The 24,963-nt window shown below is 32.4% G+C and overlaps 2 protein-coding genes across 6 annotated transcripts in view; one reads left to right on the top strand and one right to left on the bottom strand.

Annotated features, from left to right (window-relative positions):
• The window catches only part of LOC124362256 (origin recognition complex subunit 4-like), a 41,317-nt gene extending 31,609 nt beyond the window's left edge, over nucleotides 1-9,708 (bottom strand). Inside the window, exons 1-2 of one of the 2 annotated variants that reach the window (XM_046816607.1) lie at nucleotides 9,582-9,708; nucleotides 7,530-7,685 (exon numbers count right to left, since the gene is read on the bottom strand). The gene's annotated coding sequence lies outside the window, so the exon portion shown is untranslated. The remainder of the gene's footprint in view (nucleotides 1-7,529; nucleotides 7,686-9,581) is intronic. The other variant, XM_046816608.1, reaches the window with a different exon arrangement.
• LOC124362255 (LIM and senescent cell antigen-like-containing domain protein 1) overlaps nucleotides 1-24,963 on the top strand; it is a 39,692-nt gene that overhangs the window by 8,417 nt on the left and 6,312 nt on the right. The window contains exons 2-7 of one of the 4 annotated variants that reach the window (XM_046816605.1): nucleotides 6,367-6,414; nucleotides 14,813-14,923; nucleotides 17,683-17,795; nucleotides 18,957-19,149; nucleotides 21,368-21,509; nucleotides 22,420-22,461. In XM_046816605.1, the coding sequence (XP_046672561.1) occupies nucleotides 6,407-6,414; nucleotides 14,813-14,923; nucleotides 17,683-17,795; nucleotides 18,957-19,149; nucleotides 21,368-21,509; nucleotides 22,420-22,461 (609 nt within the window). In that variant the 5' untranslated portion in view covers nucleotides 6,367-6,406. Of the gene's footprint in view, nucleotides 1-6,366; nucleotides 6,415-9,837; nucleotides 10,077-14,812; nucleotides 14,924-17,682; nucleotides 17,796-18,956; nucleotides 19,150-21,367; nucleotides 21,510-22,419; nucleotides 22,462-24,963 lie in introns of those variants that run through there. The other 3 variants (XM_046816603.1, XM_046816606.1, XM_046816604.1) reach the window with 3 other exon arrangements.

A 24,963-nucleotide genomic window follows, 5' to 3' on the forward strand; every position in this document is an offset into this window, starting at 1 on the left:
CTGGAGTCTGGACTGTTGATTTTTGGTAATCAGATATACTTTACTATACTATTTTTAGTAAGTATGCTAGTAGCAGGTACTCTTTTTAGCTTAACAACTTTAGGAATCTGACTTGTACTGTAACTAAAAGTTTATACTTTTCTGTTTTAATCTTATTTTATTAGTTATCTTTTAATACCTATAGCTACTACAGTTTTTATTTTAGTTAGACTTATGTTATATTATTTATGCAATCATAGTATAATAACTCCTTGGACTTTGTCTATGCATGACATGTGTAGGACGACAAATAATCTTGAGTTACAGCTAGCTATTTGTTTATTTTTTTTTACCAACAGGTTTACATGTAATGATTACCTGACAAATTATGTAACTTTTCAAGTCAATTTAAGGCATTTTCTAAGAACTAAAATATACTAATTCTAAAATAAATCAAGGACAATGATTACATAATGATCCATGAAATTTAAGGCTTATAATTACTGTATATTACATTTTTCTGGATTAGCCTTGCCGTAGCAGAGAATTTCAAGAATATGAATGGATCGGAGGATAAGTATACTGTTTTGGGTAAAATAAGACATATCTGTATAAAGGCTAGCCAAAACTCTATTTGTTTTTGAATTTTTAAAACTTTACCCACGTTAGCCGAATAAGCACCAGGGTAATTCCATGTCAGTTCAACCAGGCCATCTCACCCACCATCTCAGATTTTGATGAAACTTGGCTTGTTTGTTCTACCCATGAAGATAAGTCACCATGCCAAATTTTAACACTCTACCTCTTACCGTTCCCTTTTTATAGCCTTTCAAAGTTTTGCATTTCCGCAAATTCTAACCTATGGATATCGCAAAATGAAGGACGCTTACGTTTCGAAAATAATTTGTAACTTTTTTATTTACCATTAAATCTCCATGAAAATTTATAGGCTTATTCTTAAAACAATGAAGATTCTAGAAAAAAATACCTTAAACCTCTAAGTTAATCTACTAGGGCTGAAAAAAATATTTTGTTTGCATCTTTGTATTTTTTTTAAACGAAGACATAGTTTAGCGTTACATTAAATATCGTCGAAAGGGTATGTGATAATCACAAAAACTTTTTTTTCTAAATAATCCTTACTAAATGGGCTATCAAATGATGAAAAAATATTAATGGGGTTTTGACACCTTTGTTGTGTTTCATTACATTAAATAATAGGTTTCCAATTTATTTTTTCCGCCCAATTATACTGAGCAATAAGGATTTCCAGGGATTATAATGATCTCTAGGCTTGCATTATTATTCAGGATATCTGAAGGTATATTTTATTATTCAATTCATAACATCATATTTTAACCTGAATCATCTTGTTAAAAGAACTTAATTTCAAACAAACTCAAAAATTAAAAATAAACAATAGGTGTTAACTTAACCTATATTAACTATTTAATATTTCCAACATCTTAATTACATTCCAAATTTTACAGGAAAACATTTAATGGAGTTTTGAAAATTTCTCTTGAGCTGACACATTTTTCTGGAAACCTATAGGTTCTTCCGGTCGAAATGTAAGGAGGATCAACAATTGCAAGTACATGAGGTATCGGCACGGGGCAAATGTCCTCTAGCTTTGGCCAATGAAATTATGGTGATGGCCCTGCAGGATGCATAAATTTAACAGTCACATCACCTTCTTCTTTATTCACTTCAGTTATGTGATTCTAAAGTATTATAGATCATATTTACAAGCCACGTAGCATGTTGATGTTGATTTAATCCTCAAGTTAAACGTCAGGGCAGGTTTCTCATCGGAACTGATCCTCCTTGCTTCCAAGTTCCCTGAACTGTCTATCGGATTAAAGTTATGGAAGCTTCTGGTTCCATGGACTGTTTGTACGTCCTCAAAGCGTTCTAAGTCAGAACGTGTTTTAAGCATATCATCTATTGAAATAAAACAAAAATTAACTTTTGTAATGTTTGATTTACAAACTCATACAAATGTGATGGAGACAGAATCTAATTACCAAGAGGTCTCTGAAGACTTTCCTTTCTTGCCAACCTTTTCACGGTGCCTCCAATTCCATCGCATTCTGTCTTCCCATGGCTAGTTGAAAAAAACGACCACTGTGCCTTGATCTTAAAATCTTGTTCATGCAAGCAGAAGTTGATAAAATTAAATTTATTTTTATATTGGTCTGCACAGCCATCACTGAAGTAGTGAATCTCTGTTACATGTGAATAATTTTCTTTAATGTACTCTGACACAATTTCTTGAATTTTGTAGACCATAGAAACATCATGTTTCATGTCATCGGATATTATACAGAGACAACACTAATCTTTCATTTTCAACACTGCTTAGGTTAACTATAATAGGGTGTACAGTGCAGGAATCAGATGTCCAGTGGTATCCCTGGGCTTCATCCTGGATCATGGACGAGTAATTTTCACTGAAGTCTAATGACACTACAGGTTTTGAAAAACTTTGATTGCGACAGCAATGAAGGAGTGGGGAACAAGTTTTTCCAATTTAGATGTTAGGTTTTAATATAGCCTTCAATGTTTGCTGTTTGAGTAATCACTTGAGATCTGTCGGTTGAAACCCACTGATTAAATTCAATTGAGTCGTCTTCGTCATAATCTTCAAATTTTGTAAGTAAAAAACTTGTTAGATTTTCCTTTGGTGGGCATAGGCTACAGTGCCTTAACATACATTCTCTATTTTGGTTTTCACATACACCAACATTTTTGTCAGGTCTATGTAGTTTTCTTCAAAGTGTGCTGCATGAATTAGTGCTGTGTTCCTGATGAATAGTGCGAGTAGATATTATGTTTTTTTAAAAACAAGAAAAAACCCAACTAAATGTGTTATTATTAAATTTTGTACTGTTTTAAAGTTAAACCTTGGTTTAGTAGAATGTCTGCTATTTATCAAATTCCAGTAAAAAAAAAAAAAAAAAAAATACTTCTAGGACATGGTAAAATCTGTAAAACCGAAATGTTATAACTTATATTTAACATAACATACAACACAACAAAGGTGTCAAAACCCCATTAATATTTTTTCATCATTTGATAGCCCATTTAGTAAGGATTATTTAGAAAAAAAAGTTTTTGTGATTATCACATACCCTTTCGACGATATTTAATGTAACGCTAAACTAAGTCTTCGTTTAAAAAAAATACAAAGCGTCCTTCATTTTGCGATATCCATAGGTTAGAATTTGCGGAAATGCAAAACTTTGAAAGGCTATAAAAAGGGAACGGTAAGAGGTAGAGTGTTAAAATTTGACATGGTGACTTATCTTCATGGGTAGAACAAACAAGCCAAGTTTCATCAAAATCTGAGATGGTGGGTGAGAAAGTGATTTTTCTTTGGTTGAATTGATGTGGAATGACCCACCACCCCAAATATCAGATGCAAATATACATACGCATAGTATAAAGTGTTTAATGTAACTAGTCTAGTTACTTAAGTAAGTCTACAAAAAGCAAGAACTTTTAGTGTAAAACATGCAAAACTCAGTTTCCCTGAAACCACAGATATATGCTCCTTCCAGTTATTGTTACTGTCCACTATGAGCTCTAAAAGCTTTGAGGAGGAAGCCTTAATGATTTCATCAAGTTCAAAGTCTCAATAAATGTTTTGTTTAGCTATGAACTTTACTGGCTGTTTTTATTTAAAATTGACAATTTTATTGAAACCACCGGCTAGCCCCATTTAAGGCTATCTCCAATGTATTACTCAAACTCCCAAAACCACTGGTTGATGCAGTAATTGTTGTCATTGGCAAAAAGAGTTACTGATGCACTGGGGATAGCATGTATCAGGTCGTTAACATATAGTATGAAGAGAATTGGACCCAACATGGACCTCTGAGGAAGGTCTCATGAATTTTAATCTAGGCTAAATAATCCACGAGATAATTGATTATACAAGATAAGAGACAAATTTATATTGGAGGTATCTGTGTAAGGCTAATCTTAGTTTCTGTTGAATGCATACAAGGCCAAGAAGTTGTTGGCCCTGTCATTCTCTAAAACTGAAATAATGATTTATTCCACAGTTGTTCGCATTTAAACAAGCATTATACAACACTAAGAATGATTCATAACTACAGCTTATAATAATAATGGCAAATATTTATAATGCTTACAAACAGAATGTAATTAATCTTAGCTCAGTCCATTGACAAAAACATGGTAAACATAAGAAAGGAACAATTGATCAACTGGAATTGTGAAGAGGTGAGGACATTCAGACGTACAGCACTTGGAAGAGCTGCTGACTGAATGCCAACTTCCTCCTCATCATACTACTAAATACACAAAAAGAACCCTCTTATACAGGACAGAAATTTTACAATCCACTACCAGAGAACCCGAAACACCTACAAGGAGCAACACTTCTGTACAACTGGCTTGTGTAATGACCAGTCTACACGATTCAAGAGTTCTTCGCCCCACATTGTAAATCTAGATTTCAATCTAATTTATTGTAAATTTGACACTATTACATTTGTTGAAGATTTTGTAAATAATGATTTTCTAATTTCTAAATAATGGCCACCTGCAATGTTTGTGGAAACTTGCCTACAACTAACATAAGTTGATAATTACTGAAATAAGACTAAAATTAATGATTTTCTTTACTTTAAAATAAATAGGTTTGATCGAATATCAGAAAGAAACAGTACATCAAAGCTTATTGAACACATACCAGAATATTATGATGGTGATTTGACCAAGGTATAATATAGGTCCAATTCATAATCTGGTACTGAAGATCAAAAGGTTATTGATGAGGATTAGCTATACTCAGATATGTTAAACTGTTATATGTAATGTGCAAATGCAGTTGAGGTTGTCAAAACAGTAAACACAGCTATGTTTTATTAGCATTGTTTAATGCAATATCAGCTGAAAAAGGGCTGTCAAAGATAGGATTTCACTGAAGCAGTCAAACATAGTTATCCCTCAAACATTGGCTGTCAATGAAAATGTGCAATCATACCTCAAGCCTGATATAAAAAAATAGAGTTCTCGATGATAATGTTTTCTTTGACAGATTGATTGATTTGATGAACCCAATTGTTCATTTGATTACGGCTTTTGAATCCAATGACCCTCTTTCATAGGTTTGTCAAAAAAATCAATGATTTGGAGACAGTTCTCATTGAGAAGTTACCAACCTCCCCACTACAATCTTCCAAAGAAAAGGCCATCTTGACTAAATTAAAAGATACGAAAGAATTTTGTGTGTCATCTATCCACCTTGCCGGTAATCTACTTGATCCAGCAGTACAAGGTAGTAATCCCAAACCTATTGAAATTCTTGATGCAATAAGCTTTATTTGTGACACGATAAAGATCACGGGTTTAGATATGATGATTAAGGATAGAGAGAACTTAGTAAATTACAGAGACATACAAAGAATTTGGTCCAGAAAATTTGTGTGAGAGAGAGAGAGTGAGTATTAAGGAAAAGAATTGCTATCTTGTAACTCCTTTACTGTGGTGGTGAGGTATAAGAGGAACTTGTGAATTGGTGAAAGTTACAATAAAAATTCTTGGAGCCTCTGTAACATATGCTGCCACAGAACGATCCTTTAGCACATTTGGCTGGACACACAGTGAGAAAAGAAACAGGCTTACATCTCAGAGGACAGCAAATTTATCATATCTTACATACAATTTGAAACTTGCATGGAACGCTTAAGCGCAACCTCCTGAACAAAACTGATGAGACTCCGCAGAGTAGTCAAGAGTAAGGAGATGAAGGGGCTGTATTCAGTGATGAAGAACAAATGGTTAGTCAAGAGAGGGAGAGTCAGATCTGTCATCAGAATCTGAGCCAGACCTTCTTGACACTATTGGAAAACATTGATGAAGATCCTTCTGAAGAAAGTGATTAAGTATAAGTGATTAAACATTAAACCAATTAATATTTTACATATCTACAATACATATATTTTGTCCGTCCTTTATTACAGATAAGTGTATGAACTTTATTTGTTTTCTAATTCTACAAATAGCCTATTATGTGTAAATATGTAGTACACATAATCCAATAAAATACAAGGAACTAAAAGTTATTGTCACTCTAAATTCTGTCCCCAATTACAAAACCAACATTTACCATGTCCAATTCCTCTAAAAATCATATGAACAAGCAATATATTTAAAAAGTTTTATATATATATATATATATATATATATATCCATCCATATATAGTGAGATTTAAAAATGTATTTATAGTTTTGGTCTGAACACCCTTCTCTATTATTAAGACCTATTTACATTTAAAATGGAGAAATGCCCAGGCATTCTTACATCACTATCCTCACCTTAGGATAGGTTAATGAATGTATTTTTTGTTTCAGGTTTTGTTCTGAATACTCATTGTGAAGTATAGCTCAACCAATGCCAGGGTAAGACTCAATGTATTTTAATAAACTGCATTCTTTTGTTTGAGCTTGCAAGTAACTAGTTTGAAATTACTAACATAGAGATTATACAATATTAACACACTTATTGTCAGAAAAATGAAAGAATACTTCTTATTAACCCTCAAAGTAGTACACAAACTCCCTGTAACGGCATAACTTTTCAGATATAAATGTATAATTTTTCATAAGCAAACGCACAACAAATTGTCAATGTTTTTATTTTTTCTGAGTGAAAAGTCTTTATCTAACATTGATCACAGATATTGAAATAGTTTTCATCCATAAATTGTAAAATAAAAAAAATATAAAACTACCTTAAATCTCTATTAGCCTTATTAAAATCAACAGTGATCTCACAGCCCAAGAATTATTAAATGCAATAAATTGGGTTTTCAGCAACCCACTGTACATTCTAGTCCTGAACATACTTATGGCTGCAGTTCTAGCAGACAGTTGTAATTTTAGCAAAAATATATACTATGCAGTCTGTGTGATTTGGCAGTCATTGTTAGTCTACACATAGATATACCAATTTTGTATTTTCCACTTGTACTATATTATGATTAAGTGTATATTTTTTCTGTTGACAAATTCATATAAGTTGACAATATATAAGTCATAAACTCTTTGTTAAAAAATTGTACATACATATAATGAATAGCGTCTACAATGCTTACAAACTAACATGTCATATTAATCAAATTTTTAATGTATAGCTATTTTTTCTTGACTTAGCTCAAATATTCAAATTGTGTTTTGAGCTTGGTAGAATGAAAATCGCTAGGAGCTAAGTCTGAGCTGTATGGGATGATCCAAAACATTCCATTTGAACTTGGCCAAAAGTTTATTTGTTCTTCAAGCCTTGTGAGGGCGAGTGTTGTCATGCACAAACACAACACTGTGTCAGGAGGCTACTGTGCTTCTTATGAACAAACACAACACCATGTGTCAGGAGGCCACCATGCTCATTTTTGATAGCTCTTATTAGTCTATTCAAAGTGCCACAGTAGGTTTCAGAAGTGATGGTTGTACCACATTCCATAAAATCAACAAGTAAAAAACCCTTAGCATCCCAAGAAATTGTAACCATAACTTACCTTACTGACAAAGTTTGACAGGCTTTCTTTAACTTGCTTGGAGAAGCGTTATGTTCCCATTGCATTTACTGATGTTTTTGTCTCAGGATTCTTATAGAGAAACCACATCTCATCGCCTGGATAATCCTGTCCAGGAATGTTTCTTCTCATCTCGTGCTATTCATAAATAGCAGTTACTTTCTGGATAACTCTTCTAAAATACATTTTAAAAACAAAATAAGACTCCCAAATTCCATTTTACATCTTTAGCTTGTATTTGATGTATTTGAAAAGAAAATTTCAATGTATTTTCAATTTATTTATTTTCAAATTTTATTCTGGTTTCGGAAGCATATACTATTTTAGAAGCATATATTAATCATAAAGTAGGTTTCTGATTGTACAAATAATCCTTTAATATTGTAAAATTTACTGGTACAAACAAACCAAATTAATATATTTAAGTTACAAATTGATAGTAAAACTATTAATAAATATATCTAAATTAATAATTATGTATAAATATATATATTTTTTCCACTTGTGTGGACTTTTTCATTTTTTTAAACTAATTATACAGGGTATCCATAAATTATTGTATCAAACTTTACCATTTTATTTGTCAGGTTAAAATAAGTAAGAAATGAAATATAAATATGGATCTATCTTGCTTAGTTTACAGTCTATTTGTCCGTTTGTGCTTTTATGGAAAAAGATTATATATTTAAATTGTATATAGGTGTTTATAGTATAAATTTGCAAAATGTTTAGTCTAATTAAGACTCGTTTTGAAAAATTATACCAAGTTTCAAATTGATGGCTGTAAAAAATGTTTCAAACTTTAATAACTGAGCAACAGAAGTTTTTATAAAACTTTTATGACCATAGTCAAATATGGGTTACTTTTGGATGAAAATTTTGATCTGGTGTTTATTTTGTGATGAAAAATAATAACAGAATAGTATAGTGTTCTTTTTAAAGTGTAGGTTAGGAATAGCTCAGTAAACCTTTACAATTCAGTTATTATTTGTCATAACGAAATAAACTTGATATCAAAATGTTTATCTAATGTAACCTATATATTTATATTCTTATAAATCTTTTAAAATCTAATTTATTTAGTATAAGTAGAATGAATAAGTTTACTTTATCTTTAAATAGTAAATGCATTAGTTTGTGCTTATGAAATAGTAGAAAAAATGTGTATAAAGTTTATTTTGTCTTTTGTTTGCATAGAAAATTTAAAATAAGCATAGAAAAAAGTATAGATTAAATTTTTTGTAGTAACTGAATTTAAAGTTAAGCAATAACGTATATGGCGCTTTAAAGGTTAAAACCTAAGAACATATTGTCTGCTTATATTTTGTCAAATATAGTTTTATGAGATGTCTAATTTAAATGTAAGATTTAAAAACATCTAACTGTGTATTAAAGGAGGTCTGTGTGACAGGATTGAGTGTCAGATGAAAAAAACTTATAGTTAAAACTAATCTAGCCTAAATAATCAGTCACTAATTAGTAAGTTTTTACGTTTATTGTTTTTGGTGTGGTGTTATTTTTAAATTTAGATTTAAGTTTATAAACAGATGTATGATAACACACTGAAATAGAGTCATAATGTTAGTACTGTTTTACTGATATAGTAGTAGTATAGTACTGATACTGCAGAACATTCCTGATAAGTAAACAAACAACTCTAAAAGGTTAACTGGTGGGAAGGCCAAACTCGCTTGTGAATCTTTCAGTGGAGCTACTGAGTATTGAACAGAACGTGTCTACTTGTTATATGGCCTTGATTCTTCACTGTGATTTTATATAATACATTAATTTAAACACTCTGTTAGGCAATGTAGCAAATCAAATCCATTTAATTCTTGTAATATTACATTATTTAATGAGTTTGTGATTTACTACTGTAAAAGTGAAATTGTTTTGTACTCAAAATTCTAATATTCAAATTCTATTTAATGAATTGTGTTAGTAATATATAAGTGCTAACTAATAAGAATTGAGCACACTAATTTAAGTATTGACAAGTGACATTATAAGCTAAATATATTGAGATCTATCTACCTTTGCGAGACATGTGAAGAACCAAGGTGGGCAGAAGTGACAGTTGAGTGTGAACAGTAACGGTAACCTGTGTTTAAACAGAGTTGAGTAAACAGTGATAAGCACGAGACGGTGAGGCAACACGGACTGCACACTTCAACACACTGATACACTATCTCTCCCGATAATTGATTGTAGTAATCGACCAAAGTAGTGCCAGTGGCTGTGAGGTAACCTTGAGTCAGTCTACTGAGACGGTGATAAGTGATACAGTGAGATGACGGAGACAAATCCGGACTTGAGCCCTCAACCTGTGGAACTTCTCAGTCTGCCCCACAGTCAGCTGTATCTCCGCAGGATGAAGGATCAGGATAATGATTATGAGGATATTGATGACATCAGACCACCGCCACCTGTGCCCCCCAAGCCTCCTTCTCTAGCCAAGCATGACAGTATCACATCTAACTTGCATGCTCACCAATCTGAACCAGGCAATCTTAAAGATGATATTATTAGGTATGTTGCAAAAACATTTCCTTATCAGATAACAAATGTAAAACAAATCAATTCTATTTTACACTACTACCTATACTTTATTTATTTTTTTGAAGGATAATATAAAAATTAAACGGATATTAATAATTTCATCTTAATGTTAACTGGAAAATAGTTCCTAGTAAAAAATTAACCTCTTCTGAGTTTTTATGATATGGTATTGTTTGTTTGTTGTAGTATGTTTCAGACATTTTTACATTAATTTATAGTAAAAAAGTGTGTTAATTACAAATATTAAGTGCTGTAGTTTTCAATTTGGGTTTCTTTAAATGTAAATACTGTTTGGCTACTTAATTATAATTAATGACAAAATTAATTTTAAGTTGTTCAATTGTAGTTTATTTTTTACTTTTACAATTAGTTTTGTATACGGATTAGGTCTAAGTAAAAAAAGGATGATATATTCCATTACATGAAAAGAGACATAAATCACAGGTGTGTGACTGTTGACACAAACCAGGTTCATTAGACACAATAATTATTGCTTGCTAGTTACAGTGCTTAGTTATTCGTGAATGGTCTTCATCATTGACATTGTCGTAAGATCGAAATTTTCTGTTAAGATTTTTGTTGTTTTATGAAGTGGCCATTTAATATAATTTATAGTCAAATTGTCGATTTTACATGTTTTGTTAATCAAAGCACATGAGTTATGTTGCAATAAATTTAATAATCTTCCTCATTGCATCATGTAAGTGTCTTGCGTTGTGTTGTAATGGCCTTGAATTGTTGGCAACAGTCTGGCTACTACTTGGCAACAGACGGTTGACTTGCTGAGTAATCTTGCCCTTGTAAGCAGCCCTTCTACCCGGCCATCAACCCCTGGTTCATTGTATGTGTAATAAAAATAAACCGATCTGTCCTTTTCTTTGAGGCCTCTCCATCCTAAAAGCCATAAAATATAAATACTTCAACCAAATAATATTGAATTAACTTATTTACATTTAAACGCATAAACCAATATTTAAAACTTTTATTTTTGTGAGGCTTTTCGATAGCAAGGCTATCTTCATCAGAGACTTTTGTGATGCGGCTGACGAAGATAGCCTTGCTAGCGAAAGGCCTCACAAAAATGAAAGTTTTAAATATTGGTTTATGCGTTTAAATGTAAATAAGTTAACAGTAGCCAATACAAGCTCCATATTCAACAGTATTGAATTAGTTAAAATTATATTAGTCAACATAATCAATTATTATTTAGTTGAACAATTTACTTGATAAAAAAATATTTAATCACTATTATTATTGAAAAATAATAAATAAGCCAGTGATAATTCTATTTAAGCTTAATCGTTACCACTAACAACCCATCTGTAGGAGGGGAAGGAGGGAGTGTAAAGGTGAAGAATACAATTGTAGTACATCTAAGACACAATAATGTGTTAGGAGTTACGTTAACATGAGGACTATAATATACTATATATGTGGACACAATGGGTGATGTTCTGCAAAGCGATCCAAGTCATTTACAGTTTTGAATTGTAATTAAAAATTATATTTTTTTTATTTCTCTAAATCAATTTAAAGTTTAAAAAAATAATCCACTTATATTAATTGAGATAAACAAATTGGTTAAAAAATCAACAGTGACTTGCAGGAGTACCTATTGGAACCTGTCGTATTACTGCACAAGCCTGATCTATTACATTCCTTACTTATGCAGGAGAATTTAATAACATGGTTTTTCTAATGAAATAGAATTTAAAGCTTTTTCTAACAATTATTTTCAAATTAACTTTTTTTCAATTGCAATACTTTTTTCTAGACTACATATGCAGGAGCAATTAAAGCACAGTTTTTCTAATACAATTGAATAGGCTTTATTCTACTCTACTAGGACTTAACGTTTTTACTTTCTCCTCGATATGTAGTCCAGGAAAAAGTATTGTGATGGCAAAACATAAATTGTGTTTTTATGTTTTGGGATAACCCAAATAACAACAGTGTTTTATAGAAATGTATCTCTGTATGTATATTACAGATTGCATGAATGTGTCCATGTGTACGTGTATGTACATTGGATGTGGCTAAAGCAATAGATTGATTTAAGGATGTAGCTAAAGCAATAGATTGATTCAAAGTGAACTTAGCGTATAGATAATGTAGTGACTAACTGGATTAGATCTAAAAAATATGCTCCCCATGGTTTTTGTCATTGTTTACTACTTATAATATAGCTCTTGAAATACTTAACAGAATGTTACACTCTGTCTCTCTCTAAAAGTTCTCATTCAGACGTAAGTTAATTTTTTTCCACTGAACATTATGACATACACACAATATTAACACAACATTTCAAGCCTATGCTGTTGATCTCCAGTTATACACTTATTATAATGTCAGGGACATTAATAAAATAATTGAAACATTACCTTGGACATTCATGAGATCGTGCATTGGACTAAAAAGTACGGACTACAATTAGACCACTGCGCCTGAGAGCTGATGAAATATTGAGGGTTCAACAAGCCTCTGTGGTGGTGAATAGTTGTCGAAAGGGTAAGCCCCCATTTCGAGGGTTTAGACTGTACCAGTAAAAACAGAGTTAGTAGCACCAGTTATAAGTATTTAATCTTTTATTTCTGCAGTGAGAAAATGTTGGATATTCAAATTTATTTTCAAACTTGGAATATCAACAAGTGAAACATTTGTGACGTTACAAGTGTATGGTGATAATGCCAATTGATGTATTGGAAATCCCCTGCTTCTCCAAGCAAACAAAAATAAATAAATAAAATATGAGTGACAAAATCAAAATTTAAGGCCAAGATGATTGTGTTTTTATGAAAGGGATCGTGCATATTTATTAGGTACTGGAGAAGCAGACAGTGAATCAGAATAGCATCTTGACTACCCTTTATGAGCGTGTATGAAGAATAATGAACGACTTGTGGGAAAACAAGTCATGAATCCTCCACCAGAACAATGCTCCAGTTCACAAAGCTTAGTGAAAATGTTTTTTGCAAACATAACATCCCGTCTTAGATCATCTATCCCTCACCTGACTTGGCCCCCTGTGACGTTTTTTGTTCCTTGAAGTCCAGTCAGCTTGGAAAGGAACGAGATTTGAGACTGTTGAAGCAGTAAAAGAATTAGCGATGCAAGTCATGTACAGGGTTACGGGAAATGATCAGCAGCATTGTTACGCATAGGGGAATATTTGTGTGGAGAGCGGTGTGGGGATTCTTCTTCTATGGGGCGGCCTACTGCCATGCACTTAAGCCTCAAGGGCCTTTTGCGCACCCCGGAAACACACCATGAGGCCTACCAGTCTATGATTTTAGCAGTTCCACAAACCGCCGAAAACAACCTATCAGGTCCTCCTGGGGAAATTCACCACCCATGTCCAAACTATCAAAGATGGCATACCGCTCCCTTGCTATTGTAGGACAATCAAAGAGCAAGTGTTAGGCAATTTCATCCTGCTCATCACTATGACTAAATATTATTATTTGATGTGAGAAAGGTGTGTGATGATGAAAATGCCAGTTAGTATTCTTTTGTAAATTTTTTTTATTTTTTTAAAGGGATTTTGTAAAGTAAGGAAATCAGATTAAGTATGTAAGAAGTTAGGAACACAAATACATAGACTAGTAACATGAAAGTGAAGGAAACAGGATTTTTCCGGACATTTGCCATCGTTAAGTGAAACAAGAAAACAGTAACACTACGTTTCGAGATCTGCAATCTGATCTCTTCTTCAGGTAAAGAACTAACCTAATACATAATTACAAACTAGGTTAAAATAAACAAATCTTACTAAAGCGTTGTGGCACGCCTAAGTCAGGAATCACAACCTACATGTTGTATGTCAACTTCACTAACACTAAAGACATGCACTTAATACAAAACTATACAAAACACTAATCATTAAAACTAAACTACGGAATACAGGTCACAATACGTCTTCACTCGTCTACTAACCATCTACGACTGACCAGAGGGACTAGCCAATGGTACTCGTGACGGCTGGCTAAAACAAGATGGCGGAAATACAAGGGAAGGGGAACAGGAATGGGCCCTTTCGTTATTATTGGTTCATGCGAGATGAACTTCTTAAAACCATATTGTGACTCCGCAGTGGTTTATTACAAATATCCGATCCGTTTGATACTTTTGGTTTTCTCTTTAGTTCATTTTTTAGAATTGGCAACCAAAGCGGCCTAATCTCGACTGATGGTTGACTGATTGGTTGGTCTGCCAATTTAATGTATGTTGCCTCAATTAATTTCCTTTTGAAGAAATGTGGTTCCCGATGTATTATGTGGGCTTCATCCCAATTCACTTAACGATGGCAAATGTCCGGAAAAATCCTGTTTCCTTCACAATCCTTCCATCGTCAAAAATAACCTTCAAACAAAGAAACATGAAAGTGTTATTCCTCAAACTTGTTTAAGTCTAGGACTTTTTTATCATTTTTTTGGGTGGGGGGGAAGAGAAAGAGGGCATGTGGGTGAAATATAACAATCTAGCCTCTTTTTCAATGGGTATATGCATTTTTATTTTTATGCTTTTGTGTATTGTGTGTGTGGCTCTTTGGACTATTTTGTAATGAATCACAATTGAAAATGGGCTCTTATTCTTTAAGTCCTCTAGTTTCCCTACCTAAAAGGGCAAAAGGAGTAATAAATGTTGAAAATGGTTATGAGAACTTTTTGTACCTTTATTTTTTCTTATATTATGGTAATATATTGCAGTGTTACTATGTCCTTGGGAAACATGTTCTGTTCCCGCTGCGGGGATGGATTTGAACCTCATGAGAAGATTGTCAACTCCAATGGTGAACTGTGGCATACTCAATGTTTTGTGTGAGTATTTAAGCCTTGTCATTATATGTTATTATTATTTGTAATTACAAATATACTGGTTTTCTCAGAATATTTGAAGTTTTTAAAATTATTGATAATTGTTAGCACCAAATTAGGCAAGTGGAAATACATATTTTATTTACCTGACATTCTGTAGTCATGAAAATTATAATGAGTTTTTTCTGAAATATGTGATAGAATCACCCTTTTGCACAGAAATCATATTTCTTTGTGTAACTTCTAGAGACAAGGGATAAAAGAATGGGAAAAGACCATTTTGTACAATGATGAGCTATGAACAAAAGACTCGTGTCTCGGTACAAGGTTCCTTATTATAAATCTGAATGTGGCAATTGAGACCACTAATCATCAAGCAATTTATCTTTTCACAGATTATAGAAACCTTATTTTCAATCATAAATTCTTTAAACCATGTTGTTGATCTGTTTTACAATACTACCAATAAACTTTCTTAACCCTTTGAACCCCAGACCAAATTATTGATGGTGGAAAAAAACGTACCAAAATCATTTGACCTAAGAACTACCGAGAATCCCCAGAGCAAAAACAGCTGTTTTGCATACTGTTTGTAAAAAATTAATACTTTTGCTATTTTTTATGCTATTGTCTTGTATTACACACCAAAATGTCCAGAATGAAATTGTATACACAGAAAAAGATTAGTCTGAAGTATAAAAAAATGTTTAACAGCATTAAAATAATTTTAAAATATATGTATATAGATTTTTAGGCAAAAAAATTGAATTTAAGATTTTTTTAATTAAAAAATAAGAAATATTTTTACTATGGGCACCCACATTTTATTTTTCTAAATTTAGTTTTGTGTATGTACAAAAAAAATTATATTGATATCTCTAAAAATAAACTTTTTTTGAATTTTTATATAAAAGTATGTGACTTGTAAAAACCTCTAGGCGTACAACACAAAAATCATTGATATTACCTAAATAAATAAATTAGTAAATAAATAAATAAAAAAAAATTAGTATTTTAATAAAATACATATAAATATGTATTAATACTCATAAAATAAGTATTTTACGATTTCAAATAAATATGTATTAAACGCATATACCATGGCGACGATATTACGTCGCCCGGGGATTCTCGCAACTTCATTGGCGACGATACATCGTCGCCGCGGGGATCTTCGCATATCTTCTCGGCGACGATATTTCGTCGCCTGGGGTTCAAAGGGTTAAAATAAACTGTTTTAAAATATTTAAATTAAAAACAGATATAATGAAATTTCAAACTATTCTTCATAAAAATTATCCAATTGATCTTTTCATAAATGGCCATTCACTAAACAATGTTTGATCAAATAAGTTTGTAGGAGTTCAGTTTGATTAAAATTTAACACTGGAACTGGCCATCAACTTTATAATGTCGATCTGATATGCACCTGTTTTTACAGTTCTTATAGTACATAAATCAATACTACCAAATTACTTAATTACTTATAAACGAGTTTATTATGAATCTTTTTAAATCAATATGTAGTGTTTTTGTTAGTAATTTCATGGTTTTATATGTGATATGTTGTCATTTGTAAGCTTAGGTCAATCTAGGCTATTGAGCAGTACAGTTAAAGTTTGGGAGTTACAATATTATTGATTTATCATATGTATAATTTATTATTTTGGTTTTTTTTACCTTGTTTTAGTTTTGTTTTAGGCTCTTGTTTTAATACAGTAATGTCCTAAAATGTTGCTAATTTTTAAAATTAGAGAACTTGTCAGACTCAACCTAGGCTTAGACAGTGACACCTAGGTTTCACTTTATGCTTTCTGTAATCCCAAACTAAGCCAATATTTCAGCCAAAATTCAGGCAAAGAAATGATGTCTCAGAAAGATTTAGACTCAGTAGCTCGAACATCATTATTTTACTATGGACTCAAGCTATATAATTATTTACTAATTGAATTTAAATCTATCAATAATAGAACTTTTAATACCACTTGTGAATTACAACACATTTTTCAATATCAATTTAATTTTGCGAATCCTTTCAGAATCCATCATTAGACAACTCTAAAAATGAATAAATATTGACATTTGTATAAATTTAATAATAAGTACAAAAATAACATATAGTAAAAGATTTGGAAAAATGTTTAGCCAGTATAAAATTTAAATATTTCCAAAGTTCCAAGAATCTTCATTCAATAGTAGAACTGTTTTAAAACCTGTTTAAGAGCCTACTTGGTCGGATGGGAATTCTACATTCTACAACAGGCCTTTGGGTAGCAATGTTTGAGGCCAGCACCCCTGGTTCTAGTTCTAAACTTAAAATGTAATTATTATTGTCGTAGTACAATATCTTATTATATTGTTACTAAAATAATATATCTTAATGTGATAAAATATAATATTATGCAGTTTGTACGACATGCACAGAAATTGCAATGTTCTATAGTGTCAAATAATAACTATCACTATGACTATGACAAAAGGTGTAGCAGCAAATGTGAGCATAATTTCCAAAGTATAAGACTATGTACTGTGTGAAAGGAAGCATTGAATCCTATCTTGCAGGTTAACAATCGTCTACTTTACCATTTTTAAAGAGAACTTTTATGATTAAGATGAAATATCTCATAATTATAATTAATATACTACTCCAGTCTTCCATAAAATAATGATTTTTACACTTTCTATCAATTTACTAATTACATTTTCACAAATTCAAGTAATTTTCCTAAATATAATTTTAACCATACATTTTCTGATTATAGTTGTGCTCAATGTTTTCGACCATTTCCTGATGGAACATTTTACGAATTTGAGGGACGGAAGTACTGTGAACATGACTTCCACGTACTCTTCGCTCCTTGTTGTGGAAAATGTGGTGAGTAAACCAAGTAAAACCGTGATATTATTTCAGCTGGTGAAAAATACAATATGCTGAGAAGTTATAAAATGTACACATGCTTTCATGTAGACATTAACTTACTTTTCATCTACTTTAGAGAAGTTTACAGGTAAGAAATTCATAGAGCATGGGTTATATTTAGTGCTAATGTTTCTTGTAAATGTCTTCAGCTTCAGCAATGATGTTATTTTGGTGTTAGTTTCCATATACATAATTTTTTCTACAAGATAATATTATACGATATTGTAAGATTACTCATAGTATTAGGTCTATCATTAGATTAGAAAATCGGTGGTTTTTTCCTAATTTCATGCAACTTATCATAAAATTGAATTAAAATTTTAATGTAAAAGAAATGTTTTTGTTTTATATCTGAAATAAACATTAAAACAATGAGTTTGATTGTTTAACATTATAACAATGAATGTAATTGTTTATTCTGTTTAATATTTTGATTTAAATGATTTTGTAGCAACATTGTACAAATTTATTGTGTATACATTTATTTCTTAATAATGCATTTTTATGGTGAAAGCAAAATTATCATAAGGTTCTGAATAGTGAGAAGGTTACATCTGAAACAGAATTATATAATATATTAGAAAATAAACATCGCCTTTCACTATACTAACAAGTGAAATAAATTTCAAATACAATTAAACTTAAAACTATCTTGGAGTTTTCACCATACGAACGCCATGATATTAACAGTATATCACACACTATTTCCCACCAATCTCAAATGCTTACAACTCCCATTGTGTAATTGCACTAGTTGTGCATAAAATTTCCTATCCAATGGTTATAAAAAGCCTCTTTTCATTGAGTACAACAAATAAAGGTTAGGTAGCTTTGTCTTAGCTTAAAGTGTGGTTTTTTAAGTGGAAACATACTCCATTGTGAATGTTTTAAATCACATATCTGAAAGCATTTTGGACATGTAAGATAAAACCCCAAGTTTAGACATGTGTCAGGAGATCTGGCATTGATGCTCGTGTGTCGGTCCATTACTTAGAAAAGGATAAAGATCTGTTTTATAAAAAATTAAATAACATTTACAAATACATAAACTTAAATTTTTTGCATTGTATTTTGTGTTTTTTACTTCAGAAATGAAAAGTTATATGTTGTATCTAGGGGAGTTTGTGATTGGACGGGTGATCAAGGCGATGAACGCTAACTGGCACCCCAAATGTTTCCGCTGCGAGGACTGTGGCAAGGAATTGGCAGATCTGGGATTCATTCGGCACCAGGGTCAGGCTCTGTGCCATGACTGCCGTGCCCGGGCCAGGGCCGGTGGCATCGGCAAGTACACATGCCATAAGTGCCAGTAAGTAATTGTATGATTCCACACCCCTGATCCATAAAGTCTTTTCTTGTGAGTTGTATGTAGTTAGTGCACTATGATTATTAAAAAAAATAAAATTTTAGAATAATTTATTCTTTCACATAACAAATACTATGACGCCACCATGACATCAGATACCACTGTTTTTTGAGTAAGATTTACCTTATTTTATTATGAATTAAATAATGCATCAGCATAGTAATCTACTTCTAAAAATAAGCAAAACATCTAGGAAACTGACGGAGTAAACTGGTGGTTAATAGCACTTAAACCTCGGTCCAAAACAAGAAAATTATGTGAAATTGTCGGTACTGTTGAAATAGCATGCTTATGATGCTACTGTGGTGTCACCTTGTGATATTATCGGTACTAGTGGAATAGCAAGTTTATTACGCTACCGTGGTGTCATCGTGTGGCATTGGCAGTACTGGTGGAATAGCAAGTGTATGACGCTACTGTGGTGTCACCTTGTAATATTATCGGTACTGGTGGTGTAGCAAGTCCATGACGCTACCGTGGAGTCATCGTGTGACATTGCCGGTAGTGGTAGAATAGCAAGCTTATGATGCTACTGTGGTGTCACCTTGTAATATTATCGGTACTGGTGGTATAGCAAGTTCATTACGCTACTGTGGTGTCATCATGTGACATTGCCGGTACTGGTAGAATAGCAAGCTTATGATGCTACTGTGGTGTCACCTTGTAATATTATCGGTACTGGTAGAATAGCAAGCTTATGATGCTACTGTGGTGTCATCGTGTGTAATATTATCGGTACTGGTAGAATAGCAAGCTTATGATGCTACTGTGGTGTCACCTTGTAATATTATCGGTACTGGGTAGAATAGCAAGCTTATGGTGCTACTGTGGTGTCACCTTGTAATATTATCGGTACTGGTAGAATAGCAAGCTTATGGTGCTACTGTGGTGTCACCTTGTAATATTATCGGTACTGGTAGAATAGCAAGCTTATGGTGCTACTGTGGTGTCACCTTGTAATATTATCGGTACTGGTAGAATAGCAAGCTTATGGATGCTACTGTGGTGTCACCTTGTAATATTATCGGTACTGGTAGAATAGCAAGCTTATGGTGCTACTGTGGTGTCACCTTGTAATATTATCGGTACTGGTAGAATAGCAAGCTTATGATGCTACTGTGGTGTCACCTTGTAATATTATCGGTACTGGTAGAATAGCAAGCTTATGATGCTACTGTGGTGTCACCTTGTAATATTATCGGTACTGGTAGAATAACAAGCTTATGGTGCTACTGTGGTGTCACCTTGTAATATTATCGGTACTGGTAGAATAGCAAGCTTATGGTGCTACTGTGGTGTCACCTTGTAATATTATCGGTACTGGTAGAATAGCAAGCTTATGGTGCTACTGTGGTGTCACCTTGTAATATTATCGGTACTGGTAGAATAGCAAGCTTATGATGCTACTGTGGTGTCACCTTGTAATATTATCGGTACTGGTAGAGCTTATGATAGCAATCTTATGATGCTACTGTGGTGTCACCTTGTAATATTATCGGTACTGGTGGTGTAGCAAGTTCATTACACTATCGTGTGACATTGTCGGTACTGGTGATGTAGCAAACTCATGACGCTACCGTGGTGTCACAAATTCCAAAGCAGAGATGAATAGTTGTGTTTTGTCAATCATTTGGTAGATATTGGTATTGTCTTGTTCGTGTTTATTAAGTTTCTCTTTTGGTACTTTCCTTTCATAATATGGTTTGAATCCTTTAACAATAAATTTGTATTAAATCAGTTACTGTGAGGTTTGAGTGGTTTTGACCTCCTGTTGATGTAATATATTTTTGGGATGCATTAGCCATATAATGACTGGAAGTGGATTGAAAGAAGCATTATGTACTGTTTTCACAGCAAATTCAGTTGATAAGGTGTTGCCAGGTTGTCTTGTCTTGTATGATGGAGGCCATCTACTTATGCAAACTGTTTTGGCTTGAAGTTTGAGAAGATAACTGTTCACCAGACTTAGAAGGTGACTCGTTCTCTCTATCCACATTAAGGCACAATACACAGATACTGAATGATCCACTCACTGCACCTTGTGGGTTCAATATTTCCACATGGTAAGCAGTTTATCGAAGGAGAAAGGTTTGGGAACTAGTAACTTTATTTGACGTCCAACAGTACAACCTTTATTTCATGTAAATGGCTTTTGTTTCAGTGGTATGATTGATGAGAAGCCACTTCGCTTCAGAGGTGAAGTGTATCACCCATACCACTTCAACTGTACTGCTTGTGGCGTCGAGTTGAACTCTGATGCACGGGAAGTGAAAAGTCGTCCAGGCTTCACTGCTAACGACATGGTATGTACTTATTCATGGTTTTCTCTATATACATATATATGTATGTAGGATAAGTTTAAAATGTTTTCTGATGACTTTTCAACATTGCTTGGAATATTAATACATACATGAGTTTGTAGTTAATTTAGTTCTTCAGATTTAAATGTGATTTAGTGATATGTAACTTACACTTTTTGAACACAATGGAAATTTGCAATCAATATGAATCTTTAATATGGCTTTGAAAATTAATTATTTCAGTAGTAATAGCAAAGAGCTTGTGTTCATTGCTATACATATTTTCCGAAATATTATTTTTTTTACTAATAGTATTCTTTAAAGTTGGTTTTGAATATTTACTAATTTGGTTTTGAATTATTACTAATATTTAATTATTAGTTTTACATATTTAGATAATGTGAATATTGAAATTATCTCCAGTTTACCTTCCTCTTAGTGTAGAAGTTATGTTATCTCACATAGCTGCATTATGTGTCAAAAATTTTGATAATGTTTTAAAACCTCCCTATCGTCAGGAATATTATGTAATCCTACTAAATAACTATTAGAGGAAGAAGTCAGTTGCTACTGCTTCTTTTACTTTGCATATGTCATTTTGTCATACTGCATTCTAAATTGAGGCTTTTAGAGGTCTTTGACAATGAATGACTAAACGTCTTATGTAAGATTATGTTTATTTACAAGTGGATAAATAATGCACAGATCCTTCAAATCAATAAAGCCAATAGAGAATAGACAATAAAAACTGTTTCTCACTTGTTGACCTGAACTAAAGGTCTCCAGGCAGAGTAAATGTGCCTCAGTATAGTCACACAGGTATACCCGAGGCGAATGGAAAGGTTTTACAGTATTTTTGTTTCAATAAGTGAAACTAGAATTTAAGGCATTAACCATACACAATTTATTTCAGGCATCTGTCGTTGTGACTGCTATGATTATGAAAAAGCTATTAGTAAGTTAACTATTATCGGTATTATTCATTGTTGTAATTGTCTTGTTCTGTTTTAAGCTTTGCCATTTGTGTTGGGTATTTTGCCAAAGGAGGATTGCAAACCCAAATATGGTGATTGGAAAATGTTATACTTTCAATGTTTGTTTCAGCTGGATTGGGCGCTTTATTTAGTTATTCAGTGTGAACTATTGTGCAGTGGGAATATTCAACCTTATATAAATGCATATAAAGTAAAAAACATAGTACATGTATAAGATTTATCTACTTTTTATTAAGAGTAGGCGAGAGATTTTTAGGGATTTTTTATGAGGTGCGTTTAGATGTATCTATTTTGTCAGTCAGCTTGATAGAGCATTTAGGAACCATTTCGATATTATATTGTACTTATCAAGAAATGTACTATGGAAATTTATCACATAATGGGTGCACTGTTAAATTGAACTTTGACCTCCTAAATGCATACATGAGAGATGAGGTTGTCTGATAATTATCTATTAATAAATTATTGTGGTCTTATAATTAGTCATAAAGATTTTTCTGAGATAAGATAATTTTTGGGTAAGATAACTGTCATTCATTGCTTGTCAGTTCTAGTAATTAAATTTTTTTTCTGGAAGTGCAAAAAGTGAAGGAAAATTAATGAAAGTATTATACCTACTTTGGATGACTCATGTCTTAGTTATGAAACTGTTAGATTGTTAGTAAATGAATTAAGTATGGATGAACAAGTATTGGATGGAGATGTTCTATATTCTGAAGCTCTGAAATCAATTGTTATACCGGAATTCATGAAATGGATGAGTTGAATAAAGTTGAGTGCTTCTCAATTCTTGTATTTTGTGTGCTCACTTGGGTTCATTTGAATATTTCACACAGACTCGCATGACAATGAGTGGGGTCTAATGTTGTGTATTATTTGAGTATATCTATTCTAGTTTCATGGTGAATAAATTAGAGGGCCTATTCACTCAACAATACATTCAAGCCGTGTCACTCAGCAAACATTGCTCTATTTGTAATCTGAATTGTATCATGGGTATCACCAAATAAAGGTTCAGATACCTCAGATATTTACTAAAAAATATCAAAATAATTTTATTTAAGATGAAGAGCTCATACAGGAATTAAATAAATTCTTTAGAAGCCTCAGGAATCATTATGAGAATCATCAAGTTGAAGAAACATTGAGGTCGGTGTTGAACATCAGAGGGATTTCTGTCAAGAAGTAAAACCAGGAATAAAACAAACTCTGTCTTTAGTATCAATTCAAGTTATACCGGGTAAGGCAGATCATCCGTGCAGTATGCATAGCGGGAGAACGGTTTGGTGTATTCACATAAAACAAAGTGCTTTCCTCATAAATTGCCAATGGGGAGTCCATTGATAATATGTTCATAAAATTATATGTACAGAGTATTCAAAAATTAAAAGTCGAGTGTTCGAATCTACAAAATTTTAAATGTAAGCAGACTGCAAATCATACATCATTTTAAAAGGTCTTGTTGAAAGGAACTTATTGGCGAAAACAGAGTTTACTTATCTGGTGTTCCAAAATGGCAGCCTTTTTTAATATTCAAATTTACGGAACACAGAAAAAACCAGATTTCTGCTTATTTTTTGAAAACCATTAGTGGTAAGAAAAAAGTTAAAATACACACTTTGTTCATCTTTAAAATTATGTACAAAATTATGCATGTTGTTTTTTTTTTAATTTTGGTATATGAATTTAGGATTTTTTGAAATTTGAGTTGGAATCAATACCAAAATTCTCTTCAACTTAGTCATGTGGCATATCAGAATGAAGCTGAGTTTCTTGTGAGTAAGAAATCAGAATCAGAACTAACAAAACTCAAACGGATAAAAAATACGGGGTGTTTTGTAAATTTGAACATGTTTAAAAAACAGCCACCATTTTGGAACGGATGGAGATAAGTTAATTGTTTTGCCAATGAGTTCCTTTTAACAAGACCTTTACAATGATGTATGATTTACCTTATGCTTACATTTACAAATTTTTAGATTTGAATACTCGACTCTTAATTTTGAAACACTCTCTGTACATAGATTTTGATAGATTCAGATGAACGTATTACTGCATTCTGTATTCTGTTGTGCTTTACCTACTGTAATGTACTGAGTTTATGAAGTGTAAGACCCTTCGCTTTTTTTGTTATTAGGAAATGCATAGTTTTTAAAATAGAGTAATTTTTATCTATACTCAAATATTCTTATACATCAGTTTATATGAAGGGTGTTCATAAAGTATTTAACCTTTTGCCTATAAAAATACATGTATTGATCTGCAGTTACAGCACACACTTCTCCAACTGCTCCTGTCACACCTCTGTATCGTAGCGAATGAACTGTTGCATTCAAAATAATGTCTTCTCTTGATTAAAATCCTGTTCCTTTCAGAGACATTTTTAGTTTAGAAAATAACCATAAGTCACCTGGAGTCTGTTGAACCACAATTTTGTCTTGTCAGAATGACATGAGCAGAGT

Source organism: Homalodisca vitripennis, chromosome 5 (assembly GCF_021130785.1).
Source record: "Homalodisca vitripennis isolate AUS2020 chromosome 5, UT_GWSS_2.1, whole genome shotgun sequence".
NCBI classification, from domain to species: domain Eukaryota; kingdom Metazoa; phylum Arthropoda; class Insecta; order Hemiptera; family Cicadellidae; genus Homalodisca; species Homalodisca vitripennis.